Source organism: Gymnoscopelus microlampas (assembly GCF_963454915.1).
Source record: "Gymnoscopelus microlampas genome assembly, chromosome: 15".
Taxonomy (NCBI): domain Eukaryota; kingdom Metazoa; phylum Chordata; class Actinopteri; order Myctophiformes; family Myctophidae; genus Gymnoscopelus; species Gymnoscopelus microlampas.
The window spans coordinates 36,056,729-36,079,032 of NC_139952.1; the positions used below are offsets into that span (position 1 = coordinate 36,056,729).

At 41.0% G+C, this 22,304-nt stretch overlaps 1 protein-coding gene across 2 annotated transcripts in view; it reads right to left on the minus strand.

Annotated features, from left to right (window-relative positions):
• The window catches only part of pvrl2l (PVR cell adhesion molecule related 2 like), a gene marked incomplete at its 3' end in the record, with an annotated part of 373,936 nt that overhangs the window by 224,126 nt on the left and 127,506 nt on the right, over positions 1 to 22,304 (minus strand). For both annotated transcript variants that reach the window (XM_084081055.1, XM_084081054.1), the window contains exons 2-3: positions 13,033 to 13,145; positions 7,890 to 8,133 (exon numbers count right to left, since the gene is read on the minus strand). In XM_084081055.1, the coding sequence (XP_083937181.1) occupies positions 7,890 to 8,133; positions 13,033 to 13,145 (357 nt within the window). The remainder of the gene's footprint in view (positions 1 to 7,889; positions 8,134 to 13,032; positions 13,146 to 22,304) is intronic.

Here is a 22,304-nt window from a genome sequence, read left to right on the forward strand (position 1 = left end):
TTGGTTTTTCTTTCCCAGGGTATATTCTCCTAGTTGATCCTGCGGTTCACACCAGTAACCTGATGCTCTACCCTGTAGGATACCACTGCGCCTCTCCATTAGACCCAAATTAAACATTCTGAGTGGCGAGAGGATGGATCATTACGAGCAGCGGACATCAAACAACGCTATCACATTCCTGCACTGCTGGCCGCGTGTTTACACTGTATCAAATAAGGTGCAATACAATTGGTTACCGGTAATGTTGTGTGGTCCCAATCAAGAGGTTGTGATATCATTCACTGCCAAGTGAGTGAATCTTTAGTCACAGTCCAATAAGCGATAATGAGATTGGCCAACACTAGTGTGGGATCCAATAAGGTGTAATACCGTTGGCTGTCAGGATTATGCATTCACACTTAAGTTGTGATATGTTTGGGATTCTTGCTGGTTCTGTATCCAATAAAAAAAGTAATACGATTGGCTCTGCAGCGGTTCTGGATCCAATAAGATGTAATGTGATTGGCTCCATGTGATTCTATATCCAATAGGGTAAAACAATATGTTTTCTCTGCCATGAGCCGTTTTATTGTACTCTTTCCAAAAGCCACGCATATTTATATATACACCTGGCTACAATGCGTCTATCCCAGTAAGCTTTGGCTTGGCATAGCTTGGCACTGCAGTAGCCACAGACGAAAGCCTGTACATGAGCTTTCCTATAGGTATTTCCCAGTCGAACTTTGCTCTGTGCCAGCAAAAGTAGTTTAGCGGGCTCTGCCTAACACCCATCTGCTAGCCAGCCAAAATCATCTGCCCATGTTTTTCCTTTATGAGACGGCCAAGTTCAGCCTCTCCTGTGTGTTCTTGGGTTTTCTTTTTCTATTGTTTTTTTCCTTCTTCTTAGTCCTGTGAAGGTTTAATTTGAGTTTGAAATTAAAGGAGGATAAAAAAGAAATATTAAAGGCCCAAGAGGGAGAGACATGAAAGCAATTTAAAAAACACTTTCCATTTCCTTGGACTATAATAATAACCACAGCAACTGGGACTTCATAATGAATTCTTTGTAATTGTTGTTCATCATTTGTTATTCTCTAAGTTTAGCTTTGTGCTCAGTGCACAGCGATTCCACAGTGGCTTAGCGTAATGGGAGCATATACATTTTTATAGTGGGACTGTGGGAATTAAGTCCCCAGACCAAAAGCAGTGGAGCGGTGATACCAAATTAGGTACAAACACCTGCAAACACTCTCTAGTTAGGTTGCACCAGTAGCGGACCGAATAATGCACTAATAGTTTCCCAAACAGTGGGATGGGACCCATTTGTGGGTCGCGGACAATGTTTTATGGGTCGCGAGTAAAGTTTCCTACATTTAGTTTTTTATTATTATTATTTCAAAATATTTTCAACTCCCCCTCCCCCAAAAAATCAATTGTGACGCATTGTGAGCTTGTAGATTGTAGATCTGCAGATGAGATCTGCTATTTTCACAAGTTTGGGTGACCCGGGCAATTTCTCTTTTGGGTCACGAGCTAAAAGGTTTGGGAACCACTGAGATAGTGGGCCCATCCCAACATCCTCGGCTCGATTCCAGCTTGAGACCTGTGTTGCATGTCTTTCACACCCTGCTCAACTCCCTCTCTACATTGGCCTGTGCTAATGAGAAAAGCGATTTTTTTAAATAATCTTTCCAAAAAAGAGAAGAAAAAGTATTTTGGATTTCTTTTGCTGACATTGATGCAATAGAAAGCCTTTAAATGAACACAGACTTGTGTGAGTTACGAAAACTGAGCGCTTAATTTCATCACTTAACAGCTTTTCTCCAGAAGCACAAAATCTGTGTTTGAGCTCTCAGTTCAGAGTGCAACCATCTGAAAATAAACACACTATTTAACAAAAACCCTTACAGAAAGCCCCACTGACCACACAGGCTCTTCATGCGCTTCCGGTGAGATGCACCCCAGGCAGTGAGCAGACAACACTTAACATTCGACAGAATTCATTTCAGTCAAAGCCTCCTCTGTGCCATTAACGTTAAAGAGAAGGGGAGCCATGGCATCTGTTTGCTCGCTAAACAGAGGACAGGTGGGCGTAACAATAACAGCAGCTGGCTCGGAAGTGAGAGGTGTCCACGGCTAACAAGCTAAATATCCACTCAGATCGAGCAACATTGAAAACGTAGGTGACGTTTATGGGCGAGCATTTCAAAGTTCACCTGAGTTAGCCTGCCCTCGAGGTTACCATTTTCATAGCATTGCTAGCATTCATTTTCATTGCATTCCTGGGTCCCCCATGTGTCTGTTCTTGGTCCCATTATTATTTCCCCCCCAACACCAAACCTCTTCACTGAAAATAGCCGGTATATAAGCTCACAATGTGTCGTGTTGTGAGCTTGTTGATCGGCTATTTTCAACAAATGTTCACCTAATGTATTTATTATATTATGACAAGTCCAGCATAGGGACGCTGTATTAACTTTTGGAAAACCGTGAAATAATAGTATTTTAGTGCTTAATGGAAATTGTCATTACATAAAGCTTAAGAGATATTTTAATAAGCACTCACACACCAAGATAGCGTTCATGTCTATAATCGAAATAGTTCAGATACTGTCAACAGTGACAATGAGTTTATTATTTTCTTTTATCAAAGCATACCCAGTTTGAGGTAAACACTGTCCTAGCTAGGGGCGGCACAATTATTCAAAAACAATTCAAACTTTTTGATTTTGTTTCACAGTTTATGTAAACGTGAATCTTGGCAGTTAATTGAATATCATATCAAGATATGTTGTTTGGTCAGCTTTTGCACCTTGCCCTCGTCTCCTCTCCATCACACAGAGGTTAATAACCAGAACATTGTACAACCCATCTCCCCATCCATCAGGCTCACAGAGCAACAATAAAATCACAAAGGCCATTACATAGCATTTGGCCAAAGACATGACACCGATAAATGCAATGAGTAACAAAGTCAGTAACGAAATGATTAAAACACCCGTTTCCACCAAACAGCCTCATTATCATCACAATCATCGTAATTACAATATTGAGCAAAAATAATCAGCCATATCATTTCAGCTATAATTGTGTAGCTCTACATAAATAAAAGCTGACAGCTTGAACCTTTGCCTGCTGCAATAATTCAATCTGAACTAGTTCATTGTCCTTGAGAACCTCCTTTGCAGAAGGAACATCATTACAGTATGGAAACCATCCCCTGACCCTGACACCACCTTTTCATCAATAAAACAACTACCAAAGATAAAGAAAGAGAGATCAAAGACCTTCCAATGAGAAAATAAGCTCTCTTGACTTAATTTTAAAAACTTATTAGGAAAAGTTAAAGTTCTAACACAGGTATGGTTATAAAACACAGGTTACTCTTAACTTTTGAACACCTACTGTATGGTTAATACTGAAGAATTCAAACACTTAAATACATCCACGGCTGTATTTAAGTGACTGATTAGCCAGAATGCCAGATAGACCCTGACGAAGACCTTCTAGGTCGAAACGCGTTGGTCACATTCATTTGCCTTGCTCTTAATAAACCTATACAATTTTTCACATGAGACGGAGTGCCTTGGAATTCTTTTCTTTCTAAGTCTGCATTTCACACCTTTTTGGCAAGCAGTACTTCTTTGGAAATCCTTTTTGTTTAGTTAATACTGAAGGTCAGACTTATTTGACAATTCATGACCTCATCAAGATGTTCCTCTCCTCCTTTGCCTCTGCTTTCTCCTTTTTCACAGTCAGTCTTTTTTTTTTGGGGTGGGGGGGGGGGGGGGGGTTAAAGGGATAGGGGAAAGTAGGCTGACAAGAAATGGGGAAAGATGAGGGGGGTGACACGTAGCAAAGGTTGTTGGGAACGGGAGTCGAACCCGCGACACGCTGTCAGGCTGGCATTGCAGCCTAGGGTGCCTGGACCGCCACGCTACAGTCACAGTCAGTCTTAATCACTTGAATGCTAGTGTCCCTTTTCTGGGCATGACATAATAGGTGAACAATTTGGCGAAATTAGGTGAATGTTCAGTGAAAATAGCCGATCTATAAGCTCACAGCGGGTTTAAGAGGTTAAGTAGTTAATAAAGGAAGTCATATGGAGAGACACTGTGACTACTCTATGGGCCCTATTAACACAATCTATGGCACAAGGTGGGGCAAGGTCTAAATTACATGGCGCATTGGGGGGGCTTGTCCAACTCCAATTTAGCTAGTTAGACGAGATTAATCCCTTAATTAATCATGGTTGTGTTCTGAGTGTAATTGGTTGGATTAAGAGAATGTAATCTGCCATTCCCTTTAAGAGCCAGAGATCACTTGCGCATCAATATTAAAATGACAGAATCGGCAAGTAGGAAGAGACAGGAACTGTTTTCTGCTGAGTAAATGTACTGCATCAGCTTGTGCATGAAGTGAAAGCATGGCCATCTACAGGAGCAACAGAAATCCACCAAATCTGAGCTGAAGCAGACATGGGAGGAGGGAAGCGTGTCCTCATCTTCTGGCATCATTGCTGCACAATGCCAAAAGCAATACCATGATGTCAGGAAATGGGGAAAACAAAGTCTCCACTCACAGAAAATATAAAAAAAACAAGCAGACATGGATCGCATACCCTCAGTGGTCGTGCTGCGCATACTTGGGCATGCAGTTCAGAATCATGATTTCCGTTCTGTAATGTGTCCTAATTCCTGTCCAAGAGACATCAGTGATATCTTGACACATCAAGTTAATAAATGTGCATTATCTTTATTATAACCTATTAAAGCATGACGTGACGAAACATTATGTACAGCTCTGCTCTGCCTACTGCACTGCAATTCATAATAAACCAAGACACATCCAAGACACATGGAAATGTTAAGAGCCATCCACACCAAGCAAGATAACTTTAATAATGAAGTGGGCATCCACACTGATGAATGAACATTCAGTAAACAGTGGCTATGTTGGAGCCCCAAGATCGATAATTGATTAAATGTTACTGCTGTACGCTCCGTTGCAAACAGATAAAGAAAACCAGAGGGGCATGGGTTCAAGGAATTCTTGAAAGACGAGAGATCCTTGAATACATTTCAAAGTTGAGTGGTCTTTGAACAAATCTTCTATCAGCAATAGTTGACTTACTTATAAACATCTCTCTCTCTCAAACTTTCCTCCAATGTAGTGCTGAAAAACGCAAACCAGCTGAAAATGTTCAAATGTTATCTCATTCATATTAGCTATTCATCATATTATAATGATGAGTCTCTCAGGAATTGTATCTTCCATATTGAATGTGTGAGTGATGTGTTGAAAGTGAAGCCCTGTAAATGCAGAGCAATGTGCACGCGTTGTGAAACCGCCTATGAAGGCACATATCTTAATCTGAATAATGCACTCTTTAAGTAGCACCTAGCGATGACACCCGCTCTGCGCTTTGCACCGTTTTGCACCGTGTTTAAGATAAAGCCCTTTATCCGGTAACGTCTTTGATCACTGTCGGCCTGATAACGACTGTCAATGTGTGGAAAATAATAACTATGACAATTTCCAAACTCTCTGTCGGTGAAGAAGAGGAAAAGCACATAGGTTCATAGGCTCAGGATTTGCAGTGTTATTACACTGGCCCGGGGTGCAGTCCGCAGACAGAGAAAAGAAAGAGACAAGAGAAAAACATAATAGGACAAGACGAAGAAGACTAGACTAGGGCAACAGGAACTCAGTCACACTGTCAGTAAGTCTGATATGTTTCACACTTTGATTGATGGAGGGAAACGTATATCATCAACCACTCAGACATCTCAGGCCATCTGGGACAGGTCTGCTTTCGCTCCCCAGAGTCTAAACTAAACTAAACGTGCAGAAGCAGCGTTCAGTTTTTATGCACCGTGTACTGTATCTGGAACAAACTCTAAGATAACTGCAGGTCTGCTACAACTCTCAGTTGGTCCATATCAAAGCTGAAGACTTTTCTGTTTGTTGCTGCCTTTTATTGAGGCTATTGATTCATTTCTTGTGCTGCACTAAAACTTTATTCTCGTATTTTTATCCGTTTTATTTGAGGTTGTTTCTATTCTCTTAACTTTTTAATAACTCCTTTGAAGCGTATTCAAATGTCCTTTTATTTGGTGTTTCTTTTTCACTTTGTCTCGATGCTCTTAATGTTTTGTGTAAAGCACTTTGAACTGTCTTGTTGAAATGTACTATACCAATACACTTGCCTCGCCTTACAGTATATGAGTGTATATGAATGTTCATTTATATTCTGAGATATTTCACTATCTCCAGCAAACAGGACAAAGCTTAATAATGGCTTTTCAAGTCCCGCAGATGATTCAGAGTAGGTTAAGCTAGGCTAGATGTCATGGGACGCTGTAAACTCAACAAACTAAACGAGTCTGTCAGCTCTATCTTGTTGTATGTCCCTATGATGCTCTATCGTGGTATGTGTTTCCTCAAAAGGTAAGGTCACCTTAAATTATTCCTACTCAACTAAGCATGAAACACTATTAAGAAGGGAAACACATTTTCAAACAAAGAGCCACTCCCCCACAATTTTTTGTTTTTTGTTCGGTTAATGCATTTTTGAAGGTTACCCATGAAGATTCTGTTCACTCTGCACACATATCTCCTGAGCATTAATACAGAGTTTTACCTCAAATTATTTTTTCGGACTAGCACTCACTGGAAAAAACATCAATAAATGCAGCATTAGTCAACGTGGAAGTATGCAGGGACGTTCAGTCCTACAAAACAAACGTTCTCCCGTAACCCGACACCATTGTGGGTCCCGTCAACGAAGAAGTAACTGGCTCGAAAGCTTTCGTCGAATGCTATGTACCAAATTCTGGCGGATCAAGCGTATGCATAATTCATAAGATGCGGAATATTAAATGACGGCAAAAATAGAGCAAAGACAAACATCATAATTTTACCTTTACTGAACAGAGAGGATTTTTCTGAGGATTTAAAGCACACCATGGGACACGTGGACACTGAGGGACTTTAAATAAACTTTTGACTGTGAGCTTTTTGAAAAACAAAGATTGCATATATTGTTCTACGTTGAATAGCTGTTTTCCTGTTCAAGTTGTGGAGAGGATGAAAAGTTCATAGAATCCACAATACAGAGACAACAACCACCAGACAATAGAAACAAATCATAATGTATGTGCACAAAATAAGCAATTCTTAACAGCTACTGAGTAAAGTGCAGTAGTGCCTGTTAAAATGGCCCTAAGCTGCACACGATTATAATCTTCCAAACTATAATGTGTTTCATCATTCCTAGATATAAATCAAATTGAAGTTGTGTCTTCTTGTTAACTTACAGTGTAACTACCGCTATAATGAATATGATTGTTGACAGATTTTCTGTGCTACAATTTCTAAAATCCACTTGTAGATGTAGTCAGAGGCCACATGAAACCTAGCATCCCAATTCTGGGGGCGAACATTGTGCAAAAATAGGTTAACAATCAGCAAAAATAGTAGATCTACAAACTCACAATGCATCGCAACCAAGCCCCCATTACCGAGAGGGAGACCTGAAGCGCTAAAGTCATGGCGGGCGATTCTGGTACTGCAGCCTACCACAGCAGGGTGGTATGTGAGTTGGCGTTGAACAAGGCAGATGAACCCTGTGATGTCACCGTCAACAAACAAGAAGGGGTAAAAAGTGGTAAAAAGGGGGTAAGCCCTGGGTGAGCAACTCCATAGAAGTGAATGGGCGGGGATTTCCGGTTACCTCTCTAGTTCTTTTATAACTCTATGGTCGCAACGGACAACAGCATGAGCTTGTATATCAGCTGTTTTCGGCGAAAAGATTAGGGAACAGAGAAAAAAGGAGGTGATGTATAAGACTCCCAGGGAACTAAGTAGTGGTTACAAGACGAGGCATCGTCTCTGTAACCATGACTTACCGAGCATGACGAGGTTGGTGGTGCCCTGCTCATTTCCAGAAGGGTAGGTGGCGTACTCGCAGGTGTAGCGTCCGGCGTCTGCCATCGACAGTCTGGAGATGCGGATGGAGGGGTTCTCCAGGGAGCCTTGGATGAAGACGACCCGGTCCTTGAAGGGCGAGTCGGGGAAACTCTGGCCATAGATGGGGTGGAACACGGCGATGTTGTCCCTCTGGCCTTCCACAGGCTCCCATATCCAAGACACCTGCAGACAGAGACAGTCAGCGTTAACCCATTGAGACCTGAAGCCGATTCTACATGTCTCCTAAATCTCAACAGTTTTCTGAAAAGCGTATGTTTCTATATCAGTGGTGCTCAATCTTTTTCATGTCAAGGACCCCCAAAATTATATGTATTTGGCCGCGGACCCCCATCAAAATATTTTGTTCCAGGGACCCCCCAGAGGCAACGATTTGAGTTAAAAATGTTCGCTTTAAAAATATATACCGTATATTCAAAGATTTGCACACATTTGCACACGATTTTTCAAAAATAGCAGATCTACAAGCTCGTAGCGCGGCACTCGGTGCCGCGCTATGAGCTTGTATATCTGCTATTTTTGAATAGCCCAAAGTGTAAAATAATGCTTTTTAGCTCAAGTCTAAAAATTAGTCTAAAAACTTAATGAGTTAAGGTGTGACCAATGATAGGCTCCGTTCCATTCAGGTCAAACAGAGTCTGGGTGCTGCTATTGTGCATGTTTTGGCTCACTGAAAAAGATCTGCTCCACTACATGAAACAGAGCCGTAATTGGTATCATTCATAACACCTGTGAAGGATGTAACATTGGCTACGCAAATAATGATGTCAACATGGCTGCCGTGAAAAAGGACTATTGGACAATAATTCCTAAATACAATATTATTGCAATATTCAGTCCACAAATCTATTTTTGTCACTTCACTTAGTACAAGCGTTTGGTTCTGGTTCTCTTTAACTCCACTGGTTCTGGCACTCGTATGATACTTGTTTATTATTCTGTTTCTATTTCCTTTCAATTGCTGGAAAAAAACTGAAATGATCGTCCCATATAGCGAAAAAATGTCAGAAGAAATTCAAGTCGACAAAATTAAAAGCTCCTCTGACATTCAAACACTCCCTTAAGGACCTTTTTGAATTTGCAATTTGGAATAACATAATTTAAAAGAACATATCGCCATATTGTCTTTAATTTATCTTTCTTTAAATAAACATATTTTTTATACAAAGAAATTAATATCGACATTTGAAACACTGCTGGGAGGAAGAGAGATTATCACAACATGGGGCTAGATAGATTTTTACTCTCCAGTGCTCACATTCACAAATCGTGAAGGGCATAACTAACCAATTGTTAGGTCGAAATTATGGTATGAAACGTACCCTTTTAGCCCTGCTAGGGGGATGGCATGTCAGTCAGTCAGAGTTAGGGATGGGACGATAATCGTTATCGTTTATCGTGATAAAAAAACACTCACAATCGTATCGCGGAGATTACATTTATCGTGAAATTGTCCTCCGTCATACACTGGGATCAATTCACCTTTGCCGAGCTGGATATCTGGTACCTCTTAAACCCTCTAGAATTGGTAAAACGGACCTGTTAAGAACGTACTTGATAGTCTTTTTTTCACTCTCTACCAAATCTCTTTGACAAAAATGTTGCGACGCGTTGTGAGCTTTTAGATCCGGTATTTTTGTCCGCCCCCAGAATATGGATGCTGGGGTTCAAGTGGTTGACAAAAGTGGCATTTTAAGCATAATTTGATTATCACAATATCGTAAATCGCAATTATTTTGGTCACAATAATCGTGACATGACATTTTCCTATTGTCCCATCCCTAGTCAGAGTTGGTCAAATTGTCCAACACTTTGGTCTAAAACAAAATGTTTCTAAATCTAATGCCTGGATTACCCTGACATTTGGTGACCACCAGTGACCACATTCATGGCCCTGACACTCTGGCCAAATGATGTTTTTCCTGCAATGATAATGATAATGATATTGAATGTTGTCATAGCCTGCCTCTGTGATACATGATTAGGTCATCAATCACATATTAATTTGTGAAGTTCGGGCCAGTTACTTAGTAAATGTGCCTAGACTTGTGGTGCCCGTATTCATAAAAATGTTATACCTCATTGGGATGTAGAGTTGTATATTTTGTATACTTAACATGTAGAATGTGTACATTGTCATCAAGCAATTGTTTGTTTGTCTTTATGTGCATGTATTTTTTGTGCTCATGGTTGAAAAACAATTGCAACAGTGTGTGAATTGACGTTACAGTGCACATATGAAGTCTTACATGATATTTGGTTGTTGGAGCGTGTTATTGTGTTCGCTGGCACACAGACTGAACAGATATATTAACACCCAGGACATTATGGGGCCTATATGTCCAGTGGGCCAGTTAAAATAATAATGCCGGATCCAACCCTGAAAGTGCATTTGATTAAAATGTATTAATTTAGCTCTGTATTTTGGAAGCCTTTACCTTCACATGACTATTGTTTTTCAGTGGTTTCTTGACAGTCTAAGGCAGGGGTCTTCAACAGGGGGTCTGTGACCCCTAAGGGTGATCAGAGTAACTACAGGGGGGCAGTAAAATCTTTGTGTGATAGGAATGTTTTTTCTTTTTTTTTTTTTACATTAAACACTTGAACCCTAGCATCCCTATTCTGGGGGAACATAAGCCAAAAATAGTATATCAACAAGCTCACAACGCTTCGCGCTTGAGCTTGTATAGATCGGCTATTTTCGGCAAAGAGGTTTGGTGTAGAGGGGAAAAAAAGATCAGACTTTAAAGTTATTTATTCAAGAAAACCATAACAAACAAATCACAATCATCTCTCTCACCGTTGCTCTGCTCTGGAACCTAAAAGAGTCAAAATGGGGTTCAGGTCATTTTATAGGTTTGCCAGGAAACACACCTGTAGCCAACCACTGATTGGGGCCAAATTGGGCCAAACCAACCTTAAAGGGATAGTTCACCCCCAAAATGAATTTTTTTCTATCGATTAGTCACCTCATGGAGACTTGAATTCATGGATTTTTTTCTTCTTCACATTCCTAAGCCAATAATTTGATGACCGGCAGCAGTTCCGGTAGAAGACAAAGAGTCTCCTTTGTGTCTCCTACCGGAAACCACTGCCTACCGGTGCGCTGGTCATCAAATTATTGGCTTGTTAGGAATGTGACAAAACAGAAAAAAATATCAATGAATTCAAGTCTCCATGGGGTGACTAATCGATAGGAAAAAAATGTTGTTGTTTTTTGGGTGAACTATCCCTTTAATGTCTAAAAGGAAATCACGACTGGATTTGGACTGGATTTGGGCTGCCAGTTTGAACACCAGTCTGAATGTTCTAAGCGACCATTGCGAGGGCAAAGTTCTGAGAAAATGAACAACTACAGAATCTTAAACTTTAATGTTTATTGAATCCCCATTAGCTACTACCTTAGCAGCAGCTACTATTCCTGGGGTCCACAAATGTTGTTATAAGCCGCATGCCTGCAGTCTGTGAACTAGCGAACACCATAATACCAGAAAGCATGCGACACCACGCTGTCAACAGCCTGCAACTGCAATCAGATAAAAGAATGAATAATCCAAGACTTATAATGCGTTTTTCACTGCTGTATTTGAGCACCCCTCCTTTCTCTATTTAGTTTGTTATAGTGTGAAGGTACTGTACACTTCAAATCTAACTAGATTAGTCTCTTGGAAACCTGTAATTTCATGTACAGCGACGTTTTCACACACATGATAGGCCATGCGTTTCCATTTTAATGTACCTATGGTTTTCTATCTGCAGACCACTGTCTATTCCCTTTCTGTGGTACTATACTTCCATCCCACGCCCTTTCTCCTACTCAACTCTGACAGCAATCAATGTTCTGGACATGATTCAACATGATAGATTGGCACCTGACGACGTCCTCAAAGGCCAACCCTCCCACCGAAATCTCAAAAAGACCTACAGTAGCAGACAACCCCCAAGACACAGGAATCTGGGCCTTTTTAGGACTTTTGTGTTATCCTTTTAGCCCAAATGTATGACTGTACCTCGTACTGTTTGAATTTCTGTCTAATAAAGTATTCAATAGTCTTGTTAACCCATTAAGACCTGAGGCCCATTCTACAAATGCCTTCTAAACCAGTAGTTCACGAAGTGACGCACTGTGAGCTTGTGTATCTGCTATTTTTGAATAGTCAACGCAAAAATCTAAAATTACCGATTTTAATGGGTTAAATATACATTTGAAGAAACCAAGGATGGAAGATGACAATTACTCTTTTTCAGGTTAAATGTGATCACCACTTTTCAAGTTGATTATTCGTGATACCGAGTGGGGGCAGAGCAGACCTAGTAGAAATATCATCACAATCGGAATACATTTTACTGGCTAAGTATGCCAAATCCAGTGATGGTTATAGTATGTGTTTTGCACAGTTTCTATGCAGAATGTTGCATTGATGACTGTAAACGCAGGCTGCCTCATATTGGCAATAGTGTGAATGTCCATCGTGTTGCAGTAGGGTATCGGTGTGTCATGCATTGATATCGTTTAAGAATTATTTGTTTCTCGTTCGAACTTGCTTGGAAGAAAACCAGTTTGTTTTATACGTTGCTTTACTTCATCAAGACAAGTCAGATGTTGTAGATAAGTGGTCTATTTGACTTTGAAATTGTGTAAATTCTACCACTTTATTGTCCCCAAACTTTTTCCTTTTCCCTGCCTGCTTTATCAGCCCTGTCCATATTGCACATATATATTCCTGGGGTACTGCAGTACTTCTGTTGTCCGGAAACAAAGTGGTTTTGACCTTGGGGCTTGTGACATTATGGCAGCAGAGGAACGTGCATGAGCTTCTTTTACTCTTGTAGTTTTTGCAAAAGCCTCTATTGATACATGCAGCAGCAAAATACTCTAAAATATGAATACAGAAACATCAACAATGGGAGACTGACAGTCAGCAAAATGTCACTATATTGAGACATTTAACTTGTTGAGCTGTTTTAGTCCAGAGCTTCTCTGTAGGAAGAAAACAAGGAATGTGGGTTACAATGATGTAGCCTGTATTGAGAAGCAGATGAAAGCAGCTTAGCTTCTTTTACCTGAGTGAGTTTTGTCGATCCCCCTCCATCGATGAACTGGCAGCGCAGATCAACAGACTCTGTAGGGAACGCCTCCACCTCCTCCTCCACCCGAACCCTCTGGCTCCACACTCCTGGAGAGAGGAGGAGAAGAGAGAGAGACATTTAAAAAACAGAATGTGGAAGTGAATGACATAACATTTTGAATGCTCCCGTCCGTGGCAATATTTTTTCTGCCAGGCTGCAAGGATAGTAAAGTAACTGAGAAGTGGGCGAAAAGGAAATATCAATAAAAATGAGAAACGCAAGAAAGCTTAGCGAGTGAGACAGAAAGATGAAGAGGTGAGATGGGAGAAAGAGAGAACGACTAAAAAGCCAGATTTATATTTTGTCGTACGCCAGTGTCAGATCTACAACAAGCTCACACCGTATGGCGTCGCCGCCCGTGAGCGAATTGAAAGACAGAATGGGGCCTGAGAGAGAACAGAAAGCCAAGGGCCCAAGAGCGAAAGGGAAAGACAGAAAGAAGAGCCTGAGAGCGAAAGGGAGAGACAGAAAGAAGAGCCTGAGAGCGAAAGGGAGAGACAGAAAGAAGGGCCTGAGAGCGAAGGGAAAAACAAAACGTGCCTGAGAGCGAAGGGAAACACAGAAAGGGCCTGAGGAATCCAAAGAAAGAGGGAGAGAGCATCAGCAGCATCATCAACCATTGACGTAGTGCCTTAAGGCAGAGTCTCAGCAAACTCAGCAGCCAGGCCCTCCTTGTTAAGTTTGAGCTAATCTTCCACCAGGGATCGCTAGGGGCCGAGCCCTCTAGGAATTCTGTATGCATGCGTCACCCTCTGACTCCATATTTTGTAAAAGCAACCAAAATTCAACGCAAAACAGCCTGCCGCTCGCTGTCAAGTCTTGTTTTTGTTTTTCTTCCAGTGAGGTTGCACCACAGGAACTCACTCTTTGAGAGAATTAGGGAACTTTTTCTCTCTCTACCCAGCAAGGGTTAACCACAAACAGAAACAAGCCTTGTGGCTAGCTGGGCAAGGCTCTGATTAAACTTTAAAATGATTTTTTTTTGTTTTTTGTTTTAAAGGTTAGTGTCCAACAGTGATTCTGAAAGCTTTCTGGTACATGCTGATCAGCAGGTTGCTGCAACGTGCTACATTTAAAATGGTTACATAGGCACATTTTGTTTTGCTGTTTGAGCATATCTCACATCAGTATAATGAATCTTCTAAAGAAGATGCTACAGGGATGGCCACGAGGCCAAGCATCTTTCAAGAGGATGTAAAGTTCTGTTGCCCCTGCATACAAAACAATGGTACATCCTGATGCATACATATATGCAAGTACAGTATGTATACCTGCACAGAGAATGCACTCATGTGTGCAAGTACTGTATACACACATGCTATGTAAGCCACCTAAAGTTCCAGTTAACTTTGCAAAAAGGTATATAGGATGCGGTGGTTTATTAACCACATGATGCCATGGCATACCATAATAAGTGAACATTTGTTGAAAAGAGGAAAATAGCAGATCTATAAGCTCAACACACTGCTTGCAACACAAATCTTGTAGCTTGTAGATCGGCTATTCTCACAAAGAGATTAGGTGTAGAGGGGAGAAAAGGAGCGGACCCAGTACAGAGCCCTGGGGAACTCCAGACGGATGTAAGTGGTTAAAGAAGGCTTAGCATTGGAAAGTCCTGTAGTATACTGCTGCTTACAGTGAAAGCCAAAAACAAAACCACAATGTTGGGAAACATTGGGTAACACACAGTGACATAAATAAGGTGCAATCACTGCAAACAATACACTAGGACTATAAGTGACATCACACACATGACCATGTTTGGACTTCCTTGCAGGCGGAATGCAGTATGGCAATGTGGTATGCTGTTATTTCCAACACGTTACAGCTTGTAGCACAGTGAGAAACTATTGTATTGATTTATTTACAGGAAAACTTTTTTTCCTGTCATTTGTATACACTGCAGTTGGGTACATACAGAGTCTAGTCTGTATGTGCTTATTGTGTAGAGCAAACTTGTCATGCCGCGACCCCCAAAATAATCGTAGCGCTTGCCGTCGCACTTACCCTAGCCTTGACGCCCATGCATTGTTGTATTGTTTGTGTGTTTCATGACGGTTGTATGACGCAAAATCAATTTCCACGAGTACGACTGACTAATAAAGAATCTAGTTGACAGAGGGGACTTACATTTATGCTACCGGATCGAACACACGGCTCTCCACAACCTGCAACTTATCCCATTAAAACCGGGAAAGTACTGTATGTGTGTCATTTTAGATTTTTAGCTGTATAGCACATTGGTTCTTTTTACTTTGGCTATTCAAAAATAGCAGATATACAAGCTCATGAGCTTGTAGATCTGCAAACATTTTTAATCGTGACAATTTGTGCAAATCTTTGCTTCTGAAGGCTTCCACGGCCAAATACATATCATTTTGGGTAACTTGACATGAAAAGGTTTGAGAACCACTGATATAGTAATCTCTCAAGAACAGATTCTGCGCTGCGTTGGAATCTGTCCTGAAGGTTCGTCAGAACGTGTACACACTGTGTGGGAGTGGGCGTGCCTTCAGATCAGGAAGCAGGCCGCGCTTTACCCAATCAAAAGTAATGGGCGGGATTCACGTGTCCGTCGACCCTTCCCTACTGGAAACTAACCGAAACTAATTTAACAATAGCGTCCGCGGAGCAGACAAAACCACGGAAAGATATTCACATTTGAACTTACTCTTTCATCATAGAAACAAGTGGGCTTATAACCAAAACGATCCATGTTCTCTGGGAGAAGTGGTGTTAGTGTTCCGTGTAGAAATATTGTTAGTGGGAATGAAAACGTAGTCGCACCACCGGCAAGTGGAGCGGTGAAGGCAGACTTAAACCCCGGTTTCCTTGCGCACTGGTGCTACGTCGGCATTGTCCCAGAGTATAACTGAGGAGTAAAAGTATAACTTTTCAGTTGTCTCTGGGTTCCGAGATTGCTGCTATAGCAACATAGGTTTTTCAGAAAACTGTTTTTCTGTTTAACTGTAAGACTAGAGGAGGAACCGGATCCAACATTGAGGGACCGGAATCGAGCTAATAGAGCCTGCCTGCCTGCCCGTTTGCTCAGGGGATAAATTGTCACATCCTGTGTCTAGGTGAGACATGACCAAGACAATCTAAATGTCTCAATAGAAGAGCAGGGAGACAAGATACAACCTCCCCTATTGTATAAGATATATTGTATTAACATACTCTACCATACAGATGGGACAAAATTACATTTTATACATGAAAAAAAGGTTACATAATGCCGCTTTAAGTGGTTTACATTCTACAGCAGTCCATGGATGACACTCTGTCTCTCCATCTGACCTGCCTCTCCTCACAAATAAGATGGAAAAATGGTTCATACTGGCATCAAATTGTCAGGAGCACACCTTAGATTTTAATGATCACAAACATTCTCAATATTTCAAATGTTACGATTGACCTTGATCATTTCTGTGTATTCTTTGATGTGTATATTCCTCCTGACAACCAAAGCATATAGGTACCACAAAAAAAAGTAATTATACTAATGAGAAAACTAGTGAACTCCCACTTCCAGCCCTGTACATGACCTTCTGGATAATTCACATTCTAATGTCGGAAATGTTACACAGTACATTTCATTGCACCTTCCGTGCCAAGAAGGAAAGCCTGAGAATTAGTGCTCACCTTGACTCCTTGTCTTTGAAGTCTATTGCCTAAATGCCAAGCCAGATATCTTGGTATCATTATATATTCAGATCAAAATGTCAATGCAATGCATATCCACATCCAGTCGATATCAAAGTCAGCCCGTTATCATCTTGAAAACGTAGCGGATTCATGTCCAAATACAAACAAAGGCGTATTCATGCCTTCATCTGCAGCAGGAGAGACTACTGTAATCGTCTTCTCTCAGGTCTCCCCCAAAAAGCTATCAAACAACTAGAGCTGCTAAAACATATTACACCAGGGGTGGGCAACCTCCTCGGGCATATGATCCCCTGAGTGATCACCCAGTGCCAGACAGTGAAAAAAACACCATTGATTTTATGTCTTATTATACGCTGCTAATTAGAATATTGCAAGCATCGAATAACTCAATAATTGAACCACATGAACAATATTCCCTATTCTGGGCATGTCAAAATAGGTGAACATTTGATGAAAATAGGCAAACATTCACTGAAAATAGCATACGGACAACTCATCCATTTTTCAGTGACTCTCTTAGTTACACCAACATTTTTCTTATGAAAATTGTTATTGGTGAAGTTTATATAAACATTGCTATTTCCGTTTGTCCAAAAGAAACAGACCGTCACCACACTAGACGACAACAACCTGCCCAACAGCTGCCTGTTTGACAATGCCGGGAACAGGGCTGTGCAAGAAAGTTAGACAGCTGAGTATCACCATATCCTTTTTCCACAATCGTGTATTGATTATCCACCCAACAGAGTTTTCTCTGTTTATCTGTCACTCACACATTACTGCTTTGTTACCATAAACCTTAAGAGAAACCTTGAAGTCCCAAACGGAAATAACAACACGCTTAATCTATGTAGCTTTTAGAAAAACAATGCAACAAGAAAAACACATCGATATCTTATGGAGAAACATTGTTGGATATTTTCTGCACGCATTATCATTTTTGTTCCTATACCCAGCAGGGGAGGGCCAGTGCCGTTGGCTGTTTATAGCTCATAACCTGGAGGGACTGTGCTGAAATTGCTAGTTGGTTATCCAACAACAGCTTGGCAACAAACAAATGAAAAGTAGGGTATAGTTTTACGATACGTTTATGCTATATCAAAGAGGGCAAGCCTGCTCAGCTAATATACAATTTGAATGGTGTCTTATTCTATTAATGTATACAATACAGTGTGGCTTCGCTCAGAAACATCACAGTTGCTTTATTCTTAAACTTCACACGGTTAATTCTCAAACTTCACACCTATTTACTGAAGTCTGGACAGGGAGCACCAGTAAGACTTTCTGTAACCATTTCCACCTTTTCTTTTAGAATAGAGTAAAAAGTGTCACCGTGCAATAGTTCCCTATATTCTCACTTCACAAAACTCGGTGTTATTAAACTCGGTGAGTTTTGTCACAGTACCAGGCTGTGCCCAAACAAACTTAACAGAAGGGGCTTGGCTTCCGCACAGTTTAAAAAAAGGATTTGACAAATAACACTGACACAGCATAAAAATGGAAGTTGAGGATTTCCAGAGGAACTTCCAGCAGTTTTGTGTGCAGAGGCAACCGAGAGCTCAGTCAGACAGGAAGGAAGGTAAACGAGGGAGGAAAGGATGACATTGTGATGTAAACTCAGGCGACAGGCTTCTCACTTGCCTCCCTACAGATGAGGTTTGTAACCCCTCATTTTAAATTGATCCTCACTAATGCTCATTATAATATGGTACCGTTTTTGTGTACTCTGTCTGTGTCTCAGAGGAGAGCTGTGGACAGTTCAGAAACCCACCTGCCAGTGACATCATTGATGAGGAATCAAAGCTACTAGAAACTATTCTCGCGTTCATAAAAATGTAATAAAATCATTCAAATGTTTGAAATGACCAAATCTGCCTACTGATGATGTCACTGGTAGGCGGGTTTCTGAACTGTCTACAGCCCTCCTCTGAGACACAGACCAAATATAGATTAGAATGGTATCATATTGTAATGAGCATTAGTGAGGACCAATTATATGAAGATAGGTTGAAAATTGGTGAAGTTGTCCTTTAAATGGTAAATCACTCAGCACCTTTGATACTTGCTCTGGAAAGTGTTTTTTTTTGTTGCAAGAACCCCTGCTTTTGCACTTATGAAACATGAAGGGGGGAAAAGCAACAACACTCAAAATTCAAAACATCAAGAAATGCAGTTAGCGTATTGATTTTCGGCGATCAAAGAAAAAATGGAATTTTCTTCAGTGTACATAAACTAAGTTAATGCAATCTGGGCCCCAGCCAGCCACTTAGTGCGCTTGCTGGCTGTCTGGTATAAGATAATGTAATACAAGGCTTTAAGTTCCAATAACAATCCTGGACTTCCCATGCCTTGGAATTAGACTAATGTAATCTTGTGGAAGTACATAAAACTGACAAACTCACACAACCGCAGCATCAATGCCTCTCTCTTACAAAGTCTTTTTACAAGGCCTCCTCGTTGTCCTCTAAACTAGAGCTGCACCATTAAAAACAGACAAGGCAGCGAACTGTGACACTTTGACGGTCAGCTCTCGAACGCCACTGTGCAAATGCCCAATTTGTGCAACATTTTCATAAGTCCCGCTATGTTCCCTGAAGGCTTATCCCCACCACACCATTAAAAACAAGACTCGTTTGTGCCGCATGATATTTAACTGACAAGAGTCCTTTGTGCTAACATCCAGGCCTTTTTACAGCTCTATGATCTGCTATTTTCGCTACATGACAAAGTTTAAAACAGGGCTTATGAAGTGGGTAAAAACATACAGAGCTCTGCCCGGCAACAGTGAGGTGGTCAAGACCCCCGCGCTTCGTGAGGCTCGTTCTAGCCTTCTGGCAAGGAATCAAATCCTACTGGAACTCTCTCCACTTGTTTCCTTTTGATCCTCACCTTCCAGTTTGCCCTGGCAGGCAGTGTGCTCAGAGACTGCCTTCATGCCCAGAAATACTGTAGTGGTTGAGCCCGCACACACAGCCCCAGTCGGCAATGGGTGAACTAGTGAATACCAAGGAACCCAATGGAAACAAGCCCGTATAGGGCTTTTTGTGTTATCCTTTTAACAATCATTGTAAACCGAACCTTAAAAGTATTCAATAAAGTAAAGTATTCAATCAATCAATGAAAAACTCCTGTCAGAGATCCTTATGCTCTAATATGAATAACAAAACTGCATTCAACCGCACTCTTGCATCATGTGATGCGAGAGTGCGGTCACCGTACACCAACTCTGGACTCCTGAATCGCTGCCCTCCTGTCTCTCCTATCAAACAGGTCTAGAGCTCTACAGCAGTGGTTCTCAACCAGTGGACCGGGGACCACCAGTGGTCCTTGAGGGGGTTCCAGGTGGTCCCCAACTAAATGATGGACAGTTGGTAACCAAATGGACCCTTATAGATCTTTAACTCTTGAGAGCGTAACATGATCGCTCTCTATTATTGTTAAACATCTGCATTACTTAATAAAACATTAAACATTTTGATTAACATTTACTCTCTCCTAATGGTACCACATCAATGGAAATGTGGACAAAATCGTATCCAACGATAACAAAATATTCAAAGTTTTGGGTCTGAGAGTCTAAATCTCATCAAATGGTGGTCCGTGGCTCAAATGCAGAATAAATAATGGACCCCATGATATGGAAAGGGTTGAAAACCACTGCTCTACAGTGTTGTTAGCTAAGCTGTCGCGCCACAGTGCATCTACGTAGATGGTGCGCTTCTTGCCTTTCCTGGCTTTGCCCTGGGTTGGCTGTGTTGTATACTGTATACCGGTAAGTGAACCTACTATGTATGTACCTATGTGTGAACTTACTGCACATTCTATGATCCATATACGAACCCCTGCCCCATATTCTGCACATTTCCCATTGCTGCCAAAGTGTTTTTACCACTACTATTGTCAACTTTATTTTTCCTTTATCTGCTGATGTGCTTTTTTACATGTACAGTACTATCACCAACATATTTTAACTTTAGTCTTCCCTTTTTATATTTCTTATTCATCACATCCAGTATTATCATTACTATCTTGTTGTTACTGTATTGTTGTTAACAAACTCTTTGTGGAACAACCAACATATTGCTGCTTGTACCTGTATGAGTGAGTGACAAATAAAACCCTTTTGAATCTCTTGAATCTGCCCATGTCTACCAATGACCTTTCCTACTTGTCTGTTCTCTCATGCTTATGGCAAATAGTTGGTTGTTGTTTTGTCTGGTTGTTTGTTTGTTGGTTGTTCATTATTTTTGATGCAAAGCGTCCTTGGGTTTATGAAAGGCGCTATATAAATTCAAGCTATTATTACTATTATCGTTGTCTGTCTCGGTCATATGAATAGAACAAATAACAGGGAGCTTACAACTGCCCTTCAACAGAAAATGATTTTGAAAAACCAAAAAAAATAACTAAAAAGAAAAAGATTAAGCTGTAAGGGAAATGAGTTTCTCTCATGTCTTTCGTTAGCACAAAAACAAGAGTCAGTTGCACCGCAAGCCAACCCCCGGCGCTTCCAGCGCTCCCAGTGTGTGTGTATGGCATTGATTAGTACAGCATGTTACAAGCCATGCTGCATGGAGGTCAGTGGAATCATGGCTGCAGGGGTTTAGGCTGTTAATCATCTGTTAACCCATTAAAACTAGGAAAGCATCAGTGACATTTTAGATTTGAGCTAAAAAAAGCATCATTTTATACTTTGGCTATTCAAAAATAGCAGATTTTCAAGCTCGTAGCGCGTCACAAGCTTGTAGATCTGCTACTTTTTAAAAAAATATGACAATTTGTGCAAATCTTTGAATATATATATTCTTTTAAAGCGATGCTTCTGGGGGTCTCTGGAACAAAATATTTTGAGATGGGGTCCGCTGGCCAAATACATATAATTTTGGGGGTCCTTCACATGAAAAAGTTTATAGAAACATGTTTTTCAGAAAACTGTTTTCAGAATCGGCCTCAGGTCTTGGGTTAAACTACAGTCACACTAACCAAGAACGTGATCTGGGGGGGATAGCGTGTGTGCTAAGAAGTAGGCTGTGTGTGTGTGTGTGTGGTGTGTGGTGTGTGGTGTGTGTGTGTGTGTGTGTGTGTGTGTGTGTGTGTGTGTGTGTCTGTGTGCGTGTGTGCGCGTGTGCGCAGGGACGACCCGATACATCACATGGCTCTACTGCCCCGACAGCAAGTCCCCAGTTCGATTCTCAACCAGCCGAACCGTTTGCCCCTTCTCTCTGTGTTTCCTGTCTCTCTACACTATATCCATCAATTAAAGGCTCAGAAAAGCACCCACCCACCCCCCGTAGTGGGTGCCCGTAGTGGTGGAAAAAGTACTCAATGTTTTTACTGAAGTAAAAGTATCAATACTGCAATGTAGAAATACTCTGAAAATTGTGCAAGTGAAATTCCAGTATTAGAAATGTACTTGAGTAAAAGTACAAAAGTATTGGCATCATAAATGTATAAAATGTATAAAAACCTTTAGAAAATAGCCAATCTACACGCTTGTAGATCGGCGTGTGTGTGTGGACCGTGCGTGCGTGAGTGTGTGT